General features: G+C 38.5%; 1 protein-coding gene across 1 annotated transcript; it reads right to left on the bottom strand.

The window, feature by feature from the left end:
• Positions 1-14,334: 14,334 nt before the first annotated feature.
• Positions 14,335-14,864, bottom strand: LOC131911066 (small ribosomal subunit protein eS6-like; the record flags this gene model as incomplete). Its single annotated transcript, XM_059263027.1, has 1 exon — positions 14,335-14,864. A coding segment is annotated over one exon (495 nt), but the record flags the coding sequence as incomplete, so codon positions are not given.
• Between the last annotated feature and the right edge of the window lie 11,411 nt (positions 14,865-26,275).

Raw genomic sequence — 26,275 nt, 5'->3', positions numbered from 1 at the left:
TGCTCAAGCATTTGTGAGGAGAGAAGCTTCTTAGGACAACGCAGTCTTGAGTAACTAACATTAAAAACCCAAACAAATTCAGGCTACCAGAATCGAAGCCACTCTTCTAATTAAATTAACTTTGAGTTTATGATAGAATCTGAAAGGAAGCACCTTAAGTGTGGGTTGGGATTCTTCAATAGTCTAGCTTTCATGGATGCTCTCTATGTTGGGGTGGAATATTTGGTGATGCCACTGAGTCACCCTATTGCCATAAGTAACAGCTCAGTTATGCGTCTGTAAGTAGTACCAATAAGCCTACTAGTCACTGAGGTAGACTTGGTTAGTATTGTTCCTATGGTCTACCATGGGTACCCTATAAATATATATTTTTCTACCTCTTCTCAGAAAAAGGCATTCAAGACAACTGGCAACTGAACCAGACAACAGGATCAAAGATGATTCTGAGAGGAGTGGTTGGATGTTAAGATGGGTAATTAAAACTGGTCTATCTGAGGTTAGAACATCCACCAAGATGAATCTTACTATGGTTACCTTTCTTCATAGTATGGAATTATGTGTCTCCTTACTATAGTGGGAGTTGTATGAGTTATGCTATAGGTAATCAGACATATAACGAAGACTAAATCATCTGAGGGTGGAGCATCCTTCGGAAGGATCATAGGGTAGCTGTTTTTTTATGTAATATGGATTGGCACACGTCCTTGATAAAAGATGTTCACCACATAAGGACAGGGTTGTATCTCAGAAGCCTGATGGATTAGAAAAATATATTGCAGACCCTTAAGTAGTATTATGGGATGAGATCATAATTGTCATGGCACTTGCATGACAAAGAAGATGTGTAACTGAGGTTCAGTTATTTGCCCATAAAAAGCCTGCCTACACAAAGCTGAAATTAAAATGGGGAAAAATCATGTAGAGACTATCCTTATCATTAGACTCTGTTTATTAGAAAATGTGAAGAAAAAGGAGCATGAGATAGAAGTGTTGAGTTGTTTTTTTTTTTTACTTTCCTTAACATTTTAATTATTTGCTCATTACACTTTTGAAATACAGATAAAATTCTTTGTTCATAATACTATGCAAACTCAATAATAAAATATTAAAGAGTAACATTACGTGTCTAATAAATAACTAATCATTAAATATGTAATATAAAATATACAAAGAAAAAATTAAAGTCATTAATGCAACAATGAAATCACTGTAACCCTCTCTGAATTTGTATGTACAGAAGAAATGATATTTTCCCATTATTTTGAATTACTTGGGCAGGGGAATTGGCATTCTCATGTAGCCTCATCTGGCCTTGAGTTCCCTCTGAGGCTGAACCTTTCATTTACTTCACTGTTGAAATTACCATGAATGCAAATACAAACAAAAATGTGCCTGTCAAGGTTGGTTTGCTTTTAAATAGATTTAGAGTCAATCATTGGTTATTTGTGCAAAAGTACAAGAAAAATGTTAGTACTAAGAAACTCCTGTTCATCGTGAATTTTGTGATGGGTCAACAAAATAACTGCAGCTCCAAAAGAAATTTTAGATTCCTAGAAATGTATTTACAAAAACGAATAAAACCCTTGCCTATTGTATTACAAACATTTTAACATGAAAACAATAACACATGTTAAATTAGCATACCAGGAGGACCAACTGAGAGACTCTGCTTTCCTTTAAATGGGTTTTCCTGAGTTGTTTTCTTATAACAGGTAGTATGCAAGGGAAAAGGTGTAAAATGCAGATATTTGCTAAAGAGCCCTTCCTAGGTTCTAATCAATAAAAATAATCAGCCAATGAGGAAGAGAGAGAGAGAGAGAGAGAGAGAGAGAGAGAGAGAGAGAGAGAGGAAGAAAAAGGAGGTGGAGGAAGAGGAAGAGGAAGAAGAAGGAGGAGAAAGAGGAGAAGGAGAAGGAGAAGTAGAAACCCTTTAGTATGATCTTCAGTACAGAGGAAGTCAAAACCCATAGTTCAGAGTGTAGACAGGGGCCTACATCCCAGTACAGAAAACTATGATAATCGGACTCTTTGTCTCTAAACTGCTTGATCGTGAAAGATTTTAAAACAATAAATGAAAGAGCTCTTCACAGTCTGGCTCATGAAGTAGATGGGTGTGAACCACATCTACCCAAATGCCTTGGAAGCTGAGAAACAGTAACATAAAATATCTACCTTTCCTTGAAATGAAGATTTTATAATCTGAGCCAATGTGAGAGAAATCAACTTCCAGTAGACTGGTTGTTTGAGTCACTGTGAACATTTAGTTCATAAAACAAAGACACTGTGAATATCAGAGAGAAAGGAAGATGAGGTATTAATGAGGAAATTGGGCATGCTAGAGGTAATGTTTGATGCCAGGTTCACTGGGCCTGAGAAGATCATGCTTACAGAGGAGCTAATAAAGAAGTTAATTCAGCAAGGACTATTGGACTGACAAGGGGTTTATGATTTAGCTAAGCCATTTGGTGGGATGTGATCCCTCTGAGGTAGGAGAGGCTCTAGTGTGTCTGAATAGTTGTAGACTGGCAAGTATGTCAAGCTTCTAACGTAGTGACACACTTTGGAAGGAATGAAGGCAAGGAAAGCAGATGGTGGGGATCTGTCTGGGTCACAAGAATGCAAATGTGGCAAGATTTGTGTGTGTTGAGCTGGAGCTGGAGTTCCTATGAGAAACAATGTCAGAAAGGTAAGTGCTGTGCTACGGAGCCTCTGAAATTCTTTAATGCCTGAGCAACAGTTCACCAAGGAAATGACAGAAGCTTTGAATACCAGAGCAGTAAAGGTGAAAAAGATTAAGCTTGTGTTAAGAGTGGACAATCCAATCTTTTATTTCTCCCCTTCAAGGGAGAGATTTTTCACCCAGACTGGGGCCCTTTCAGTAGTGGTTGATAGAAAATTAGAAGACTTGCAGACTACCCACAGCTAGTGAGACTCAAGGAACCAGCTTGATTAGGGATGATGCAGGGAAGGGACAACATGGTCCTGCTGCCCTCTGGTTATGGGCCAGGCTGAGTGGTGTAAACCAACTCCACTGAGACCATCGGGAATAGGGTAATATTCAGTGGTCTCACAGTAATAGCAGCACTTCAGAATGAAAAAAGACAGATGTGGATTATGGGGGGGGCTCCACACAGTGTTTACAATTTACTCCACATTGCTCTTGTAAAGAAACAATTGATGCAAATGATGGACGCTTTCCTTGTTGTCTTGGACCTTGCTAGCTTCTTCAGTATCTTATTCAGAATCCCAAGATCAATTGGTACTTGCTTGGGGACAGATGGCAGTGGCCTTCAGAGGTCCTGCTGACCTTCTGAAAAATGACTTCGCTGATGAATGGCAAGCTGGAGTGTGTTACACATTTGGAAAATCGTCTGGAAGAATAGTAAAAATAGCAGTTAGAGAGGCTTTTAAAAATCATTATGTAGGTGGAATAAGGTACTCTTGGACAATGAATAAAAATCACAGTGTCAAAAGGAGGGCACCTCCTTCCTCATACCGTGTGCTGGCCAGCCAGAACATCGATGTCTCATAAACCAAAAGTTTTGTTTGTTTGTTTGCTTTGTCTAGACAAAGAAAGCAATGGGATTTTGCTCTTCTACTTCTGGTTCACTTTTGTTGAGATTTCTTCAAGCTACAATAGTACTTTTTCATCAATATTAATCCAAGTCTAAAGCATAATTAGCAGAATTATAAAAAATCTGCTGAGATTAGTAACCATAACAGTTTGGTATGGTTAGATTTAATTTGGGTCTTTTTTTTCAAACAGGGTCTTGCTGTGTAGCTCAGGCTGGCATGGAAAAAAAATAATTCCGGTGGCTGTGAAATTAACACATGAAAATTTATTGCCTTTCTAGATACATTTCACTGAACTGTTGGCTAAAATTTGGCTTAAGAGGTCTTATCTATATTCACAGGATAAAATGGCTTATGACTTTCCTTTTTCTTATTAATACGGAGTGGTTTACCTTGGGACTAAAGATAATATTGTCCTTGTAAAATAAGGGAGGGATCACTGATCACACAGAGACCATAAAGGGAAAGATTAGTCAATATTAATGCCAGAAAAGTTGAAATCTCTGCACACCAGAAGACACTATCAGATAATTTTAGAATCAGAGGTAACATTTTTGGTACAAATAAGCAAATGAGACATAATCATCAGCTGATGCTCAAAGGTCAGACTGTCACTCAAATGATTAAGTATGAAGATAGGACTGGGATGCAATTGACCTGCCAGCCAGTGTGTCTCCTAGGCCTTCAGCAAGCATGGGGTCATGTGACTAGTTTACGCCAACAAAATGCAAATGAAGTGAAGTGTGAACCTCCAGTGTTGAAATGGTTTTGGAAAGGCAATGCCTTTTTCATTATTCATTTCCCCTGATAGAAAATGTATGATCCTTCTCCCAACCCACTGGGATAGCTGAGCTTTTTCTATTTCAACTAATAGTGTTACCTAACACAAAGCTTGGCAATTTTTACATCCTAGTTTTTTTTTAATAAGAAAAACAACCCAACAGGAAATATGCATAACCTATGAACTGACAAGTGACAGAAGAAAAATGTTAAAGAACTAGTAAATACGCTTGGCCTTACTGTAATTGGTAATTGAGAACTTATGGAAGGAGTAAAAAATTTTCTTCTGTTAGATATAATTTAAAAATCATAATGCCAAATGAAAATCATACTGTAGGGAACTGGGAATTCCTACACAGTGCTGAAGAGGATGTTAACATCATTAAATTCGTGTCAGATGAAATTAGAAAATCTGAGCAGAACTGAAATGGACTGTGACCCTGGGACCCAGCCATATACCACAGGGAGACCTTCATTCATGGCCCAACAGATCCCTATAAAAGAGAAAATCTAGAAATTAGCTAAGATGTGAAAATGGATGAATGCATGACAGTTTATCACATAATGGAATATTGCCCAAGAGTTAAACAAATAGATTAAATTTATACATGTTAAGTTAGTTAAATATTAATATTTAATCAGAACAAACAAAGCTGGAGTATAATATTTATATTAAATGTAATATGTTGACATTTACTAACACGAATTATTAAAATTGTAAAAGTACTTACTGATTATGTAGAAATCCAAATTAGCAGTTACCTCTTAGGAAAGGATGAGGAATGGGAATTTAAAGAAATAAATAAACAAGGGGCTTTAAAATACTTGGTAATATATGAGTGCTTAGCCCATTGAAAATAAATGTGTAAAATTTCAAGGATGTCTAACTCAGGTGTGATGGGTAAAATCCTTCATTAAATTAGCCTCTGCATCACTTGCTTATGTGCTTAAAATATTTTAAAAACGTTTGAAGTTACTGTATAAATTAACTGTGGTTTTATTTTGTCATTTATCTACCACAAAAATCTGAGATACCAAATTATGCTGTCAATAAATGCGCAGAAACAAAGTGAAGGTAGCTAGCTCATGTGATTTCTCTTTAAGTGAGTGAGAGGCCTTGGTGTAAATGATCCAGTGTGATCCTCCAGTTCCTTGATTAGCGTTGGATGGCCATTTCTGAAAGAATTAGGGGAACATCTGAGTTAAGCTTCTTAAGGCCTTTAAACTGATTCGGATTATGAGTTGACAAGGTGAATAATTACTCTTTATTACTCCTGACAGTACCCTGGCACCATGAATCCTACTTAAGATGCAAAAATTATGTCCCCCATACAATTCAACATCTATTTTTGGTGACTGCCTTATATGGAATGAGAAGTATCATGATCCTAATTTTTTAAAGTGGTTGATTAGAGAAATGGAAATTTGAAAAACTTTGTTTTTTTCTTATTTATCATCACATTGTAGTGGAAATTCCAGAGATGTATATAGCATTTTTCCCTGATGGAAGGAAGCTATCTTCATTTTCTGAGAAGCAAGAAGAGTTTTACTCCTGCACAATGGATGCTAGGTCTCTCTATTGAATTCACTTCACCTTCCTACTTTCCAGCTGACTCTTTTGTTATCTTTGTGACTTCAACATGCCGATAACACATGCACTGTGCAGTGTTGTTGGCCATAACCTCATGGCACCATTTGTTCAAATAATATCCAATACTAAATTTGATGTGTTCCGTATAAAAATATCTCTGTAGTAAATGTTAAATATCTCCTTCAGTTAGCATGAATACTTTCCCTCCATCTTCTCTTTATCAGCAAAGACAACCCAATAAATTACTCTTCCTATTTTCTAGAATAAAGTGTGACTATTATTACTGTTATGGTAGACAATTTTGTGAAGACCTAATTTGCGTACACCGTCATAGGCTAATCACAGAAAATGGTCCCTTTAGTTTTCCAAATTACTTATCAAAACAACTACAGTCAATATTTATTGAATACCTTCAGTGCTTCAGACATTATTACTTTATACATGCCTTTTTAGTAAACTTCTACATGGGAATTACTATTTCAATTTTCCAGGTGAGCAAACTGGGATTTGGAAAGTTTAAACCTTCAGCTCTATCCCACCGCTGCCCAGTGTTAGTGATGTAGGATGTATAAACTTAATCAGTGATCCTTCATGTTTGATAGGCATCCATTATGTGGAGAGTTACTAAATGGTATTAGTTCATGAAATGGAAATTCATATACAGAAGTTTTTATGGAATATCCCATTAACAGCTACAGGAAGCAGGCTGGACAGATGTAAAATGAGAGTGTGATGTCTTTGTGAAGGGACCTTTGCCACAGAAAGAGAAAATGTAGATGACTTTCTAGTTGCCCTCAGTGCAGGCAAGCAGCAGGGTTCACTGGATCCTCACCTTGCTTTTCAGAAGCAGGCTACTCCAGAGAAAGAATGAGGACACATCCTAGACAGGGACTCAGCTGAAAATTGTCAGTAGCTAACACCCACAGCAGCTGGGGAGTGATTGCTGGGGTCCTGAAGGCCTGATGTGGTTGACTCCCCCCTTCCCCCCCACAGCATATGCATTTCTTTTTTTAAATCCTTGGATGACAGTAGATGGTTCAGGGGTTGATATTGCTGCCAACCATGCTTAATGTTTTAGAACTGAAATGAACTTGTGAGCATACCAAGGAATGAATTTGCCTTTCTACCTACAGGGTCATGCTAAAGGAAACGCTTTCATTTTCATTATTTCATTTGGCACTCAAAATGATGCTTAGAGGTGTTTCATTTACCAGACAAGACACTAAGTCTCCAAGACTAAAGGGCTCAAATCACACGTGGAAAGGTTCTCACATTGCCCCAACAGATAGACCATAATACTTGGTGTATTTGGCATAATGTCCAAAGTCCAAAATGCCACCTCAGTAATGAAATCTCAACTTGGCTTCATCTCTCAAGTCTGATCACATTTAATCTTCCCTTTAAAGAGTGATCCCAAAACATCTAAAGATTTTAATTGTTGAAAAGTCACAGAAACTGTACATCATGGCAGAAATGTCTGTTTTGTCAGTCACCCTTAATAAGGGAGGCTGTTAAACTACTCATTTGAGCATGAAATAAACCTATTGATCTTTAAAAGCCCTGCTTCTTACCCACATGTTATATGGGAAACAGATGAAATGCCATGTGGACAGATCAAGAGAAAGTGTTTATGTTCCTCATCTGAAAATAAAATTGTAACAGACGACTTTAACAATTGTAAAACGCCAAAGCCAAAGAGTATTAAAACATCCTAAAATACATTGGCTATATTTATTGTCCCCCACCCATTCACGTTTTTCCTAAAGTCTGAAGAATGTGTAGCGTTAATCCAGAGACTATTCAGAAAATGATGTAGGGGAACTGCAAGCAGTTACAGTGTTTAGGAGATTTTGTGTATTGATTCAATACATCCAAGACTGTCATTCCAGAGAGAAAAGAAGTATGTCTGAATTCTTTGTAAACCTGTGGTCCTTTCTTTTATTTTTATAGCAAAAATGTTAGTCAAATGATTTTATATTAGGGAGAAATAGAGTAACACAGGTCTGCTTTCTGAGCTTGGTCACAGGGTACAGCTACTGTGTAGGGGTACTTTTACTTGATCAAAGTACTCAAAGACAATTTGCTCCATACAGTTGTACATGAAGATCTTCATTTTTTAGTTTTGAAGAATCTCATATGAAACTATCTTATCAGAAGATGCCACTTGATTCTGGATGTCGTGGAGGAACTTTCTAGAAGACAGCTTTTCACAGGGAATGAAATCTGGAGGAATTCCAGTTACCAACATCTTCAGTGTTCACTGCTCCTGCATAGACACAAGAGGTGGGAGGTGGGGATGGTGGGAGTGGGGGTGTTTCAGTCTTGGCTAAAACAGGGCTCAAGAAACTGAACATTGGCTGACACTCAGAATTATTTGCAGGTCTTTCTTTCTTTCTTTCTTTCTTTCTTTCTTTCTTTCTTTCTTTCTTTCTTTCTTTCTTTCTTTCTTTCTCATATAAGCTAGGAAAGTGCTCTACCACTGACCCAAATCCCAGCTTTATCTCAGGATATTCTGATTAAAGGGCTTCACAGACTCTTCTCAGTAGAAATAGTTCTAAAGAAGTGGTATCCAGTGTGATCTTAAAATAATATCGTTGCTTCATATAGGATATATGTGAGCATGTAATAGCTCAAGCAAAATAACACTGTATAGCTGGATAAAAAATGTTAGGTATCTAGAACTCTCTGTCATTGGATATTGACAAATCTAAATGTAGTCTGTAAAGAATTACACAAATCCCTATTATTTTATAAGTAAGTTGGCATTGTTACTTCATAGAGATAAAGAAATAATGATATTAGGTCACCTTTTAAAAACTTCAGACACAGCTATAGTAAGAACTATAACTTTTCACAACTTTTTAAGAGACTACCATTAACCAAGAAGCTATCTGCAATTGATAACTGCAGGAAAGGAAAAAATTATCTTTCCCAGAGGAGTGTCATTGGGCATATTAACCACACTCCAGGGCAGGCCCAATGCTCAGGCCAACACAAAGCAACTCAATGGTAGTTTGTAGACTTTTTTTTTTTTTTTTTTTGGCTTTTGCTTGCTTATTTTGATATCTATTTTTGTGCATGTGTTTCTTTTTTCTTTCATTTTTGTTTTTGTTTGTTGTAGAGAAAGAGCAAGAAAGAGCAAGTGAGCAAGTGAGTATGAAGTTAGTTATGTAGGGAAATTTGGAGATTTTGATTTTGGAAATCATGATTAAAACATATTGTATGAAATTTTTTTTCAATTAAAAATTGATATGGGGGAAAAAGGAAAATGCGGTTTGGAAACTTTTCCAGGCCAGATAGCTTTCATACAGCCAAATATGATGAATATTAATTATATTTTAACTTCATAGGTAGAGGAAATGAAATTCCAAATAGTTATATTTGAGTGTATAGCACAGGAAGGGGCAAACTAAACCCCAAGTCTGACTGTGAAGTCTGTGCTTCTCCCCCATTTCATGCAGGTATTGAATCTGGTTCTGTAAACAGAGTATGTGTGTGAATGCATGTGTGCAAGAATGTGTGTGTGTGTGTGTGTGTGTGTGTGTGTGTGTGTGTGTGTTCCCTTCCTGTCTTGAGGTGTTGTTTCAGGTAATAGGCAGACATTCCGCTGACAAATACCATGTTGGGTAAGCTCCAGCCCTCACCTTATTTTTCTGCATTGTGCTTTAAGAAACACCAGTATTTGGATTTTGCATTGATATTTTTCGTGCTTAATGTCAGTATAGAGACGATTTTATTTTCTAGAACATATAATTAAGTGCAATGTATAAATGGAACTTTTTTCTATTTTAACTTCAATTTTGGACTACTTTTATACTTACATAATTTGAAGGGTCAACTTTCAGTGCTAAAATGTTTTCTTTGCCTAGGTTTGGAAACTATTTGCATATATGTGTTGACAAATTTAATTGTGATAGTAGATGAACAATAGAAAAAAAGACTAAATATGAAAACATAAAATTTTGCACTGTAGGAATCTTGACTTCTGTGTTGCATGGCTTCTTTTCTTTTTTCTTTTCTTTTTTTTTTAATTTTATTTTATAATACAATTCGGTTCTACATATCAGCCACCGATTCCCTTGTTCTCCCCCCTCCCACCCCTCTCCCCTTCTCCCCAGCACACCCCCCATTCCCACCTCCTCCAGGGCAAAGCCTCCCCCGAGGACTGAGATCAACCTGGTAGACTCAGTCCAGGCAGGTCCAGTCCCCTCCTCCCAGGCCTAGCCAAGCGACCCTGCATAAGCCCCAGGTTTCAAACAGCCAACTCATGCAATGAGCACAGGACCCGGTCCCACTGCCTGGATGCCTCCCAAACAGATCAAGCCAATCAACTGTCTCACCCATTCAGAGGGCCTGATCCAGTTGGGGGCCCCTCAGCCATTGGTTCATAGTTCATGTGTTTCCATTCGTTTGGCTATTTGTCCCTGTGCTTTATCCAACCTTGGTTTCAACAATTCTCACTCATATAAATCCTCCTCTTTCTCGCTAGTTAGACTCCCGGAGCTCCACCCGGGGCCTAGCCGTGGATCTCTGCATCCAGTTCCCGCAGTCGTTGGATGGGGTTTCTAGCATGACAATTAGGGTGTTCAGCCATCCCATCACCAGAGTAGGTCAGTTCGGGCTGTCTCTCGACCATTGCCCGCAGTCTATTGTGGGGGTATCTTTGTGGATTTCTGTGGGCCTCTCTAGCACTTTGCTTCTTCCTATTCTCATGTGGTCTTCATTTACCATGGTCTCCTATTCCTTGTTCTCCCTCTCTGTTGTTGATCCATCTGGGATCTCCCGCTCCTCCAAGCTCTCTCTCCCTCGACCCTCGCCCTTCATTACCCCCATTCATGTCCAGGCTGTTCATATAGATCTCTTCCATTTCTCCGTCATTGGGCGATCCGAATGTCTTTCTTGGGGTCCTGTTTTCCAGGTAGCCTCCCTGGTGATGTGAGCAACAGTCCAGTCATCCTTGTTCCACATTTAGTATCCACCTATGAGTGAGTACATACCATGTTTATCTTTCTGAGTCTGGGTTACCTCACTCAGGATGATTTTTTCTAGATCCATCCATTTGCCTGCAAACCTCATGATGTCATTGTTTTTATCTGCTGAGTACTATTCCATTGTGTATATGTACCACATTTTATTTATCCATTCTTCAGTTGAAGGGCATCTAGGTTGTTTCCAGGTTTTGGCTATTACAAACCACAAGAGCACTTGCTCAGCTATGTTCATATCAGCATTATTTGTAATGGCTTCTTTTCTTGAGGAATTCATACATTCAATGTTCCACAATGTTGGTTTTAGTCTTCAAAATTATAGCACCTATTCTTTGTCTATTACTTTTTTCGGTTATATATTTCACATGTGCATGTGTGAGTGTGTGTGTGTGTGTGTGTGTGTGTGTGTGTGTGTGTGTGGATGTGTGCATCTGGCAGTCCAAGTTTAATGTCACAAGTCTCCCTCAATTGCTATCCATTTTATTTGTTTGAGACAGGGTCTCTCACTGACCCCTGGGATCACTGATTTGGCTAGGTTAAGCTTAGCTGACCAATAAGCTCCAAGAATCTGTCAGTCACCACCTCCTCAGCTCTGGGATTCCTACTGTGCACTGTTGTGCCAGGTTTTTACAAGGGTTCTGAGACCCACGCTCAGGTCCATATGCTTGTGTGGTCAGGACTGGACCTGCTAAGCCATCCTTCAGCCACCTGGTGATCTTCTGTAGACATTTTAGAGGTGGATTTTATAGCCTAACAGAAATATCGAGACCTTGGTTGAGTTTGTATGAATTTTGTAGTATAATTTGGGAAAAAGTAACACCCTTTGCATGTTTTCTCCAACTCCCTCCCCAAAAAAACAAAAAAAAAAGGTTTTTCATTTATATTTATTTGTTTTATTAGTGTCTTTCATTTTTTTTTACACATTACCCAGTTGATATATTTTATATTTCTGCTTGGTTCATTTCCAGGGACCTTTATTGTTTAGGTATTATAAATGTGGTCACTTTCTCATTGAAATTGTCCTTCTACAGTGCCATTTCACAAAATGGTGTTTATTTGTTACACAAGTATTGTGCTTGACATCATTGCTGAATTTTCTTACTTTGAATAATTGGTAGATTTTCTTAGATGCCTATGTGCTATGTCTGCAACCCTCAAAATATAGTTCCTCAGTCAGCAACATCAATATTACCTGAGAACAATGAAACAAACAAACAAGCAAACAAAACCAAAAAATGCTAGTAAAACCTGAGGTTGATCTTGAGACTGAGCAAACAAGTAGATTACCCTCTGCCGGCATTTGCTCTTTCTTTAAGAGTTAGACGTTCTCTCTTTGGATTCATAAGATGCCAGGGCATCCATTTTTTCATTCCCACCAGCAATGAATGGGACTAAGGGTTCTTTTACATTCATGAAAGAAATTTACATTGCATTTAATTTTTAATGTAACTTATTTATTGATTCTTTGGTAATTTTACATCATACACCCCTATTCTGTTCATTTCAATTCTCTCTATTTCTGCCCTTCACCCTTGCAGCATCCCCTCCAAAAGGAGAAATTTAAAAAAAAAAAACCAAAACAAATCAAACAAACAAACAAACAAAAACCTTCTTTGCTCCTCTGTCTTTCCTGCCTCTCCAACACTTCTTCATTCTTTTTAGTGACATTGGGAGCTGCGGTGTGTCACATAATATACCCTTTTGTCCTATCAGCTTTACTTGCAAATGTTCCTTGCAATGAGTCAATGGTCTGGTTCAAGGCCTCTGGTTTCTGGTACACCATCATCACTGGACCCTCTCTGGAACTCCTCTCAGATATCCCACTGCTGTCCCATGTCATGAAGATTCTTCGGGTATCCTTCTGCAGGACCAATCCCTCCACACACTCCAGTAGGCCCTGGATGTGGGCCTGAGTGGTAGTTGAGCTGGTCAGACCTGGCAGCTGGGGCTGGCTCCTCAGGCATGGGGCCAGCTCTCCTATGCCCATGTCATCAGGACCAGTTCTTCCATGCCCTCTCTCCTCAGCGCAGGGTGCTAGCTGTCCTGTGCCCAGGTCATTGGGGCCAGGTCTCCCATGAGGTTCAGGCCCAGATTTCTTGCTACAGTGTCCAGCAAGTAGAAGGACCAGCTTTTCCAGTGCCAGGAAAGGGTGGGATCAACTTAGCCTGGACCTTGGATTTCATCATGCATAGTTCTTATGGGCTCCTATAGTAATACAGGCAACAGGCATTAACACAGACTCCAGCTGCAGCAGGACCATGGACCCAGACATGGCCTTCAGCTGCAGCTCAGTCAGAACACCATCATGGCCCCTGTGGCATCTCAGGTCACTCAGATTAGTATGGCCCTGGTGGTAGCATGGCTCTCTGACACCAGCATGATCTCAGGTGGTTGACTAGACCCCAGGCATTTGTATGGCCCTTGGTGGTAACAGGAGCCTTGGACATCAACTCAGACCCAGACATGGAAGCAGCTCAGGCCTAGGTGACACCATGGCCCCAGGTGGCAGCCCAGACCCCTGACATTGGCATGGCCTTTGATGGTAACAGGAGCCATGGACACCAACACAGAACCTGGCTTCAATAAGGCCACTGACCCAGTCAGGACCCTTAGCTGCAGTTCTGACCTTGGCATTACCATGGCACTGGGTAGCAGCTCAGGTCACTCAAATCTGTATAGCCCTGGTTGCAGCATGTATTTAAAAATTTAAAATATACTGTTAAAAATCCCAAAATACAGCAACATATCATTGTGCTTTTATTTCATTTTGAAGTAACTAATAATGTTGAACTTACTTTCATATTCTTCCTTTCCACTTATATATCTCATTTGATTTAGGTGTCTGTTCAAACAGTTTGCCTATTTTTAATTGCATTATTCATCTTATTATGTTATAAACAGTTCTCAAAATATTCTGGATACTAATTAATTAGGAGACATGTTTTGCAAATATTTTAATTATTAATGAATGCTGAGTTTTGATAACTGCCTTTTCCTTCTTCAGCAGTTTAAAAAATCTTCTTGAAAGCCTCGAGTTTTGACTGTACAATTTTAACATTTTGTGAACTTATGCACTAATGTAATACCCCAAGTCTTAACAACTGCATTAATAATTAATGTTCATTGACAGTTATCTTTCTGAATCTGTCTGCATGCATTCTTAATATCGGAACTAGTCCAGTCAGATGAGATAAATTGAATGCTTTCCCTTTGTAATGATTTTCTGTAATAATTTGCATAAGAGTCCCTACCTCACATACAGTCAAACATATCTGGGCATATGTTCATTTCTTTTATTATTGTTACTATCATTAATTTTATAGCCCTAATATAACCAAAATACCTACAAATTTATCTTTTCTTTTTTGTGTTACTCTATTTACTCTTTTTTTTTTTTTTTTTTAAGGTATGATCATTTATTTGTTACCCTTAAAGACTTATTTTTGACTGGACTCAGACTTAGAAGTAGAAGCTCTCAGAGAGGACAGCCTACGTCTCTTGGCGATCTGTTCCTGGCGCTTTTCTTTGGCTTCCTTCATTCTCTTGGCCAAAAGTTTAGCATATTCTGCAGCCTCCTCCTTGTTTTTCTTGGTTCGTTGTTTCTTTAGAGCGATACGACGGCGTTTGTGTTGCAGGACACGTGGAGTAACAAGACGCTGAATCTTGGGTGCTTTGGTCCTGGGCTTCTTACCTTCTTTGTTTAACGGCTTTCTGACCACGTATTGGCGGACATCATCTTCTTTAGAGAGATTAAAAAGCTTCCGGATTCTGCTAGCTCTTTTAGGTCCCAACCGACGAGGCACAGTAGTATCTGTCAGTCCAGGAATATCCTTCTCTCCTTTCTTTACAATAACCAAGTTGAGAACACTGAGATTGGCATCCACGATGCATCCTCGAACAGACTTGCGCTTCCTCTCTCCGGTTCTCTTTAATCTCTCTCTCTTTCTTTCTCTCTCTCTTTTTCCCTCCTTTTTTCTCTCTCTCCCTCTTCCTCTCTGCCCCAGTCCCAAAGTCTAAAGGAGAGTACTTGAGAAATACTAGTTTTTTTTTTTTTTGGTGGTTTGTTTGTTTGTTTGTTTTTGGAGCTCACATGTCTGAAAATGTCTACTTGGCATTTTATTTGATTTATGACTTGATAGAAAGTGAAATTCTAAGTCATAAACTGCTGTGGAATGGTCTGTATGTCAAGTATGTTGTTGATTGGTCAGTAAATAAATCATTGATTGGCCATTGGCTAGGCAGGAAGTATAGGCGGGACAAGGAAAAGAATTCTGGGAAGTGGAAGGCGGAGAGAGAGACATTGCCAGCCGCCATCAGGACAAGGAAGATGTAAGGTACCAGTAAGCCATGAGCCATGTGGCAAAATAAAGATTAATAGAAATGGGCTAAATATAAGAGTAAGAGCTAGACAATAACAGGCCTGAGCTAATGGCCAAGCAGTTTAAATAATGTAAGAGTTTGTGTGTTTATTTTATAAATGGGCTCTGGGACTGGCGGGACTTGGTGGCGGGAGCTGGAGAGAAATTCTTCAGCAACAATAAACCATTCTGTATTCATTTTGAAGTTAATTTTCCATTACATTTTGCTGTTTTGACTAAACAGAGTCAAATCACTGAAAAAGAGTGATTCCATTCTAGTCCCTTTGGCATAGGACATAATTCCTGTCTTTTTATCACCTATTTTTATCCTGTCCAAATCCCAGAAACACCACAGTGATGGTTTTAATATCTCAGTCAATATTTAAGACAAAATGTACTTTCTCGTTACATCTTCAGGCCATGGGGAACGCAGCAGCGAGGAGTTGCTTTTTAGACTCCTTTTACATACCAACCAAGAAAACCTGCAGACACTCTAACGTCTTCACCCAGTGGAGAAATCCACACAGCTTAATTAGATCCATTTGTCAAGTAGATGACACCATGCTTCTACTTACTTCGTTTATCAAATGAGACAGCTCTTACTTATGTGTGATTTCACTTCTTATACTCATTGACTTCATGCCAAAGAGACAAGTGGATGGTTTGGGGTAAATGTCAGAAAAAAATTACTTATGACTGATATCTGTTGTAATACATACAAATTTTGCAGAACAAAAATGAATGAAAGAAAGATTAGAAACTGATGCTGACAACAACGATAGTAGTTTGAAGGAGTACACATTGGTTTTGGGTCATCCCATAAATGGAAATGCATTCTGAAATTTAGAAAATTGTATTGACTGTGAGAAGTCACATTCACATGACCAATTAATATTAGGTAGGATAAATGCATCAACACATGACTAAAATTTGTTGAATGAAGATTTTAAGCAGAGCTAACTATACGATGCCCAAGTAAGCTAGAACAAGGAAATCCAGTGCCCTTTCCAGAAGCATCTCTGGATGTTCCCACAGCCCTCATCATATCTGTCCTGTCTACTTTCCATCCTCGGCTCCACTTTCAAGAAGCAGAAATAAGGATTTCCTATGTGGATGTTCACTTTCCATGCTTTTCAGTTCTGGTTGGTGTGTTCAACAAGAAGCATTGTCAGAAGGGACAGGGAGTGGAGAAGAGTTCAATTTTAGTGTGTCTCACTCTTCTCATCTTACTGAGGCTTGCTTCCAGATAATGGTGGTGACAATCCTCTACAATATAGTCCCTGACTTCTCTCAGAGAGCCATGGGCTCACTCTAGATTTGTGTAAGCCTTTTTCCTTCTACCCAGAAGTTCTGATAGCCTTTTGCTCTTCATAGATCTTTTTATATCACCATTTCTTTCACAATTATTTAGTTCTCTTGTATAATTGCACCACGCAGGTCTTTTTGAGTAGTTAACTCTTCCTTCTAGGTCTCTGGCTCATGCTCTGGCCCCATCTCCCATCTCATCTGATTTATACCTTTAACATGAGGAGCCATGTAAACATGCCCCAAGGCTTTCAAGCCTTAAAATGAATCTCTCTTCATTTTCTTTATATCTTATAGTTGTCAATTCAAACTTTCTCAAAATTTTTTCTTCCCTAGAAACCCTTGCCTCATGGCTAAATGGACCTTTAATGTCTAAAATCTATACGTAGTTTCCCAAAACCCTTATTATGTCTCACAATTATTAAATTTTTAATTTCTAAAATTTACTTTTGTTGACCCCACCTCCTGAATTATATTGAAAGCCTTTTGAGAACAGATAGTACGTCTTGTTTATAATTTTTCCTAACAAGAAAGAGTTCACTGAAGCAGCAGACAGGTGAGTGCAGAAGACTCTAAGCACTGTTGGACTATGAATTGAAGTGGTTGAATGTAGGAAGAAAATAAGACCTTGGTGAATATAAATCAAGAAGAACAGAATGGCAGCATATTCACATGGCTAGTTTAGTAGATAGGATGCCACTGCCTTAAATTATATGTACAAAGAGGATAATGGATGAGAATGAAAAAGAAGTTAAAACATCTTCCAGGGATGTGGATGGAAGCCTGAAACTAGGGTTGAGGAGGGAGAAGGTGAGTATGGAAACCAATGTGGATCTTGGTTAGCTTTCAGGAGATAGACTCAATAGATGGGCTGAGCTTTGGGAGGGAAATAGTTTGTTGTGAGTTTTTTGAGAGTAAAGGTCAGGAAACAAATGAATCAGAAACACTGAGAAGAAGAGCCACAGAAAAGTCATGATCTTGTGTATGATGGGTGGAAGAGATGTAATTGTGAATTTGTTCCACCACCAACCTCTAAATGCCATTTGCATGTTGATGAATAGGCACATTTAGTGGCATTTTCTCCTGGGAACAAGTCAAAATGGCTTGAGATTCTGTGTTAGTACACTTTGGTCCCTAAGACAAATCCTGGAGATGTCTGACAGGTTTATGTAGGATCACAATTCTAGAGGTTCCACTCCATAATCAGTTGGTTTTTCAGCTTTGAGTCCTGTATGAGTAGCACATCATTGTGGGAGTGTGTAGCAGATCAAAACATTTCACATCACAGTGATGAATTAAGAGAGAGACAGAAAATGACTGAGTTCCCACAATCTCTCTCAAGGACAAGACCCCAATGATATAAAGACTTCCCACCAGACCTGTCTCTGAAAGGTTCCACCACTTTCCAGTAATGTCTCCTGGGGCTCTAACACACAAGGAGAGACTAGATTTATACTACAAGCCAATCCCAACTGCCAAGCCTGACACTGTCCTTCTCCCATCCATTAATGGACAATGGTGGTTCTTCTCAGCCTGTGAATATTACTCTAGCCAATTTTTTTTTCAGAAGTGTGCTATATATGTTTGATTTTTTTTTTTTGTGTAGTCCACATGCAGGTAGATGTGTGACAGTTGAACACCATGAAAAACAAATCTAAAACTTGTATTTATGTCAAGATAACATAGACAAACATAAATTTTCCATTTTAATAGGTGGTAAATAAAAAGCCCTGATTATATATTTAAACCTGTAAGAATTATAAATTTTCTTTATAAGGTATAATTTTTTTATCTGAATATCTGAGAACATCTTTTCTTTTTTTTTTTTAAAAATTGACCCATCTGTTGTATTTGTTGTACAAAAGGGAAAATGTTTCTGGGGTGTTTGTATTTTGGTGCTTTAAAGTCATTACACTGAATTGGTTTTCAACAATAACAGCCACGAAATCTGCTTTGTTTCTCACTTCAAGCCTCATTTTGAACACCTCTTGAATACTGTTGTTCCCAGATGGTGTAAAAGTGAAGTGAGACACAGAGTCCTTGGAGCTGGGTCTCGTCACATCTCTCTATACGCTGGCATGTGTTTAGTTGGCATGACCAAACAGAGAAAAAATAGGCATCCATTGCCAGTGTTTGAAGACTCTGCATCACATTTCAGCAGTGGGAGACAAACAGAACAAACCAGCCAGTGGGATTTGTTAAATGTCAGCGTTTGGAAAGAGCAACCAATAGATTCCAATGAGTCTTCTGAAGTTTTCCATGTAGTGGTAGAAGCACCGGAAATAGCTTTATTTCCTTATTTTTAAATGTTATTTGTTTGTTTGTTTATTTTTATTGCTGGGGGAGTGATGCTCTTAACTGGAAGGGAGAACACTGAATTTCAGGTCCCACTCTGTTTAGTAGGGGGGTCTGGATATATACCTGGAAACTTTGTATCTCCGGAAGTGAGGACATAGGGTGAGGTGACAGCTCAGGGCCCTGAATTTATGAATGGGATGTGTGCCCTTGAGAACAGGGGTGAGAAAGGTTGTCCCCTTTGCCTCTTCTGTCATTCCTCCATCTGAAGAAAGAACATTTCCTTCTGTCCAGAGGATACAACAAGGCACCATTACAGAAGCAGAAATCAGGTCCCTACCACATGCTGAACCCAACAGTGATTTTGTCTTGTTTTCTTGCCTTTATACCCATGAGAAGTAAAGTTATATTATTTATAAGTTACCTAGTCTGGAAGATTTTGTGATAGTAGTAGGGACAAATTAAAACAATGTGACAAAATGCCAAGCTTTAAAGGGTAGATACAACAAGTAAAATTATATTCTTGCTAATTGCCCATTATCTGAGAGATTTGTCTATAATTGTGACAAATAGTATAATATAATAGTAGCTATATATATATATATATACTTATCCCTATGATGTAAATAAAAGCTATAGAAAATAATTTACAAAAACTGATCTTGGCCAGGTTTGGTGTCATACACCTATAATTTTAGTACAAAGGAGACCACAGTTGGTAGAACATGGGTTTAAGACCTGCCTAGGCCACATAGCAAAACCCTGCCTCAAAAAGCAATGAAAGCATTTAAAGTAATTGCTATCAGTACCAATCTTCAGGTGGGGTTCTGTGAGTTCCTCAGGTAGAAGGAATATGGGGTACGGGGAAACAAATTTTAATATTGAAGATGGAAAAACTGAAGTGTTATGTTTTTGTATGTATTCCCAAATCCTCTAGTTTCTAGTTGGATGACCTCAGTATGAAATGTGGGTGAACCATATTGTTTACATCTTAGTATTGTTGTTATCAATAAGATGGACCTGTAAGCAGTCTGGAAGTATATGTAGCAGACATAAACATTATTGTTAACTGTTATTGTGAGGCTCCTTAGTAAGATGCAACATGTAAACCAACAATGATGCAGGCACTGGAATTTTTCTCTCACTACATATTCTAAAGTATTATCTTTTGATTAATGAAGTTGAAAGAATTATGATAGAAATGTACATGTGTCACATAACCTCTTTCAAATGCCTTTCTTTTAATACTTTGATAAGCATGGCACCTTGAACCTTGGGGGGTATTTTCCAATGCATAGGAAGTGTAGAAATATAGCTGTTTTGGTTAGGGTTTTCCATTGCTGTGAAGAGACACCATGACCATGCAAACTCTTATAAAGATAAATATTTCACTGAAGTGGTGGCTTATAGTTTCAGAGGTTCAGTCCATTATCATCATGATGGGGAGCATGTCTGTGTGTAGGCAGATGTGGTGCTGGAGGAATACCTGAGAGTCCTACATCTTGCAGGCAACAGGAAGTCAACTGAGACACTGGGCAGTATCCTGAGCATAGGAAACCTCAAAGCTCCCACAGTGACACACTTTCTTGAACAAGACCATACCCACTCCAACAAAGCTACACCTGCTAATAGTGCCACTCCCTATGAGATTATGGGGGTCAATTAAGTTCAAACTACCACAATGGCTGTACCAGGGCAATTATTGTGAAAGGAGGAGGAGAGGTCGGTAGGCAAAGCACTGGGTTCCATGGTCAAAAAAGTTCGTCAAACTCTAGGTTAAACTTATTTTAAAGACTTTCAAAACACAAATATATTTGTTTTTGTTTGTTTGCTTGTTTGTTTGTCTTTATTTTTGAGAAAGGGCTTCTCTGTGCAGCCCTGGCTGTCCTGGAACTCACTCTGTATACCAGGGTGGCTTTTTGCTCACAGAGATCCACCTGCCTCTGCCTCATAAGTGCTGGGATTAAAGGCGTGCGCTACCACCTCCTAACTATATATTTTGTATTTATGATAGTCCAGGCATATTGTCTGCATGTATAAATATTAACATTATAATCCAGTTAACTTCAAGATATTATTCTCCTTATTTTGCCAAGGAGTGTTGTGGGATATTTGTACACTATGTGAAGACATATTGCTGTGGTTGGTTTAATAAAGAGCTGAGCATCCAATAACTAGGCAGGAGGCATAGGTGGGACTTCTAGGTAGAGAGAGGAAGTAGGATGAGATAATCAAAGTGTACAGGAGATGCCAATGGAACAAATTGGACAAACGGGACAGAGGAAAGGTAACCATGCCATGTGATAGAGTGTAGATTAATAGAAACAGGTTAATTAATTTACAAGAAAAAAAGTCTGAGCTAAGGCTAAGATTTCACAATTAATAATAAGTCTCTGTGTCATTATTCATGAGTTGGTGGCCCCCTCAAAAAATCTGATTACATATGGCATCCAATGTGGAGGATCGAATATTCAAACACAGGGCCTGAAGAAGCTAAGAAAAGTTCTGGACCGATGTGGATTCCTAGTTCTGCAGTCTCTCTGGTAGGTTGATGCTTGGTGACATACAGAGACACAGCTGCTACCTGCAGGCTGGAGTCACTCTCCAGAGCCATGTGCCAGAGCCATGCACTAAGCCAGAGCAGCATGGTGGCTGGCAAGGCTATTTAAGGGTTGTCTCATGGTCAGAAAACACTGCAGACATGCAGAAAGTCAGGTCCAGGCTGAGAAAACTTCTGAAAAGGTACAGTATGTTTTAAAAAAGTGCTTAGATACTAAAGAAAGAAAAGAAAATAGGTATACATAGTCATAGAAAAATAGTTTAAAAATAATAAAGTAAAATCTTTAAAGTAAGAATAAAGTAATACAAAAAGGATAAGACAAGTAAAGATGGAAAATACACAGGGTGGCTGGATCCTGGATGGTACATTGTTGATTGTAGCTGAAAGTTTTCCTGTGTCCCACTCAGTCCGCAGCTGTTCAGACCCAAATAAACACACAGAGGCTCATATTAATTAAAACTGCTTAGCCATTAATTATCTCAGGCTTACTATTGACTAGTCCTTACACTTAAACTCACCCCATTTCTGTTCATCTATATGTTGCCATGTGTTCTGTGGCTTTACCTTGTGCCATTACATGCTGCTCTCAGGATAGGAGGCTGGCTTCTCCTGACTCAGCCTTCCTCTTTCCAGAATTCTCTTTGTCTGCTTATCCCACCTATACTTCCTGCCTGGCTACTGGTCAAACAGTGTTTTATTAAACCAGTGCACAAAAGCATTATTCTGTGGTTGATATATTGTGCACAACAATAAACTTATCTGGGGGTCAGAGAACAGAACAGCCACTATATTAAACATAGGTTTAGGCAGTGGTAGCACATGCCTTTAATCCTAGCATTCCAGAGGCAGAGATCCATATGGATCTCTGTGAGTTCAAAACCACACTGGAAACAGCCAGGCATGGTGACACACACCTTTAATCCCAGGAAATGATGACAGGAAGCAGAAAGGTATATAAGGCATGAGGACCAGGAACTAGAGCCCTTTTTAAACTTTTAGCTTTTAGCAGCAGTTCAGTTTGGATGTTCCATCTGGATGAGGACACAGAGGCTTCCAGTTTGAGGAACCAAGATCAGTTGAGGAATTGACAAGGTGAGTTTGGCTATGGCTTGTTCTATTTCTCTGATTTTTCAGCATTCACCCCAATATCTGGCTCTGAGTTTGTTTTTATTAGTAAGACCTTTTAAGATTCATGCTACATTATCCCACAGCATTTCCCCTTTTCTATTTAATTAAAAAGGAAGCTTTTAAATTTAACATAGTAAAATTGCATATAAGAAACAATTATCAAGCAAGATTTACAGTTACAATATCTAGTCTATTTGTATTTGGCAAAATTAAAGAAAATATTCTATCTATCCTATATTTGTGAGTCTAAAATTTCATATCTAGCTTATCTTTTATCATAACTAAAGAAAATCATGGCTATCTAGTCTTAAACTACATCAAAGACCCCAGAAGGATATAATATTACCTAAGTAAACTGGAAATGCAACTTATAAAAATCTAGAATGACAAAGACATTTGACTGGACAGTCACCCAAAATTCCTCTGAAAGGAAAAAGGCGGTGGGGGCTATAGTTAGAAATGATGGGATAAAAGGGTGGATTGTTGAGTCTACTTTTGAACAACCACTAGTCTCAAAGATTTTACATTGGTATGGATTTTTGTACACTGATACAAATTTGAGGTTATTTCTGTTATTCTGTATATATTTTTCTACTCTTGTTTAAGATATTGTACCTATGCAACTCATTTAAATATATAAATTTTTAGTCCTTGAAATCTATTTAGGATAATAAAGAAAGACAGGTTAGGAGTTAGTCATCTATAATAATCAAACATATATTTACATTAGGTACATTTTCTAGGTCAAAAGGAGATATATTTTAAATAGATAGATGGTCTTCAAACACTTCAAAGACCTACAGAATATGGAATTTAAAATGTTTTATGAACATAAGGCTTTTCATTACAGCCAGACATGTCTGCTTCTGACCGTACCCGTTTATTTCAAAAAAGGATAATGGGCATTGAACAACCTCCATATGGAGTTGGCTTTCAATGTAGCAAAGCTAGCCATTTGGGCAAGAAACTGCCCTTGTCTCAACTGCTAACAGTATGCTATCCAATTGGACAAGCAGGACACAAAAGAAAGTGACTGTCCAAAGTGACTGTGCCAAGACAAGGTAGGAGAGTCCTTCAAATTTTTGGCTTCACAGAAAAGCCTGTCAGATATTCTAGGACTGTAGGCCAAAGATGGATGCCTCAACATTGCAAGGGAAACTTGGGTGACTGTCCAGGCAGTAAGATATTTCTGTCATTTCTATAGTTTTGGAAGATGTTTGTTCTGCACTTCCTGTTTACTCAGGTAATATTATATTCTTCTTGGATCTCTGATAGAGTTGACAATGAGATAGTTATAGTAACAGTTTTCTTTGTTACCAAACTCAGAAAGAAACATAAGAGATATATAGTTTATAAAGTTGAGAGAAATAAAAGCTTAAGTCTATTATCTAAGAAGATGTTTTAAGATCTGAAAAGACATTTTTTAGGATGGTATTACAAGTTATGATAAAAACTTGTTTAGGTGTAAAACTTTGGACTCACTAAGATAGTTGAGATAATAGAGTATTTTCTCTGAATTTGCCAAATACAAATGGACTGGACATTGTGTTCTTACTCCATAATTGTTCTTATTGTATATAGTTTTACTTTGTTAGATTTAAAACCTTTTCCTTTTATTTGGATTAAAAAGGGAAACATGGTGTGGGATATTTGTACATTGTGTGAAGGTGTATTGTTGTGATTGGTGTAATAAAAATCTGAATAGCCAATAGCTAGGCAGGAGATATAGGTGGAATTTCCAGGGAGAGAAAGGAAGAGGAGGAGGAATCTAGGTAGGAGGGAGATGCCAAGGAGACACAAAGGGAGTAGGACATAGAGAATGAAAGAAAGGTTAAAAACCACATGGAGGAATGCAGCTTAGTATAAATGGGTTAATTTAAGTTATAAGTGCTAGATAGGAACAAGCCTAAGCTATAGGCTGAGTCTTCATAATTAATAATAAGTCTCTGTATCATAATGTGGGAGCTGTCTGGCAAGACAGAAAAAGACTTGTTATGAAGGAGAAGACAGAGAGGCTAGATATTCAGCAATGGGTCACCACTAAGATGAGGAGAGCTAATGATAATCTGGCTCCCACCCTCTACTTTAGCCCGAACACATGCTGGTAGCCGCCTTCAAGCTTGCAGAGCACACTGGCCTTCTAAGCCAGCAATTTCTTCCACTTATGTAACCATAGACTCTACTTAAAAAGCATTAATCTGTTGGGAGAGACTATGTGCATGTGGAGGTCAGAGGAGAACTTTCTGGTTTTAGTTCTCTTCAACCACATGAATCCTGGGAATGAAACTCGGGAGGTTGAGTTTGGTGGCAATCACCTCTACATGCTGGGCCATCTCACTAGACCCAACATATTTGCAGAGTATCCAGAGAACTAGTTTTCTCCATAATGAACTAATTTGATGACCTCAGCGGAGAAGAAATTTTATTCTCATGTGCCAGGTGTGGCGTGGGCATTTTCGACATCAGATTGGTAGGGAGTGAGTGTACAAGCAAAGCATCAACCTGCAAATGATTGAGTGTCTATGAATTTGATGAATTAAGCCCGTGATATGCTATGGCGGTGTAGCTAATCCCCACTGCTGGATTTTCCTGTCTATGGGACATAGTTATTTATGTTATCTGCCAGGATGAAATAAACTGGGTGCTGGGATCATAAACAACAATCTCAAATTAGATCACAAATCATTTCTCAAAGAGCCAGGCCACCCTTGAGCTGAAGGTGTTTGTATGAATATCCAGTCCAGAGGATATTGCCTCTGGAGACATTGCACCACTCCAGGTCAGGCCCTACCAAGCCACCTCAGCCTCTTTCCCACTCAATACTTCTGATCACAGTTGCTCTATAGGCTATAATATGTCAGCAAAGAGACTGTTACCTGAGAATGACAACCCAAGACACAGCAGAGTAACTCAAAGGACTTAAGTAAACACATCACAGTCACCTAATTCTTCAGAAAGCTAAAGAACAAGCCACATCCTGTAGAAATGGACAAAGTGCTCTCTTACAGATGCCTTGGCAATGATAAAAGCATTTTGTCCACAGTGTGTGGTTGATTTAAGATAAGTAAGTCTGAACACAGAAAAGTGAAAAACAGTTCAGTACCTTTAAACTCCTTATTCCCTAAGCCTAAGTGACAACAAAACTTTCCTCCTCCTAGAAGCAAGTAAATTATTTTTATAACTAGTATATATTTTGAGTCTTCTGCTTCATTCAAATATGGTTACCAATGTCAGTAAATATGTCTCGGAGTATTCCTAAGTACACGGAGTAAACATGGTCTTGCTATGAACTGCTTATTTCTTCAAAACTAAAAGCTCTGAGAATTTTATGACATCTTGCTTTCATACTTTTTAAATTGCATTTTTATTTATTTTGGGTGTGTTTGTTTCAGGGCGCATGCTACAGAGCATATGTGGAGCTCAGAGGACAACCTCTGTAAGTCAGTTCCTCCACCATGTGACCTCTGGGGATTAGACTCAGGACATCAAGATTAGAGAAGGGCTTTTACCCGCTAAGTCATCTTTCTGGCTCTAGATTGAGTTTTTATTTCACTTATTTCCTTTTTTTAGTAGAGAATATGTTTAATGTGGTTGGACTGGACTAGAATTTTTAATCCGCAATAATTGTGCCTACTGGACCCGCTTTTGTAGGATTCCTAGGAGACTGTGGAAAGAGCAGGGTTGGATGTGTGGCTCA

The sequence above is a fragment of the Peromyscus eremicus genome, chromosome 5 (assembly GCF_949786415.1).
Source record: "Peromyscus eremicus chromosome 5, PerEre_H2_v1, whole genome shotgun sequence".
Classification (NCBI taxonomy): domain Eukaryota; kingdom Metazoa; phylum Chordata; class Mammalia; order Rodentia; family Cricetidae; genus Peromyscus; species Peromyscus eremicus.
The sequence above is the reverse complement of the archived record's forward strand: the minus strand, read 5'-3'. Positions and strand labels throughout refer to the sequence as shown.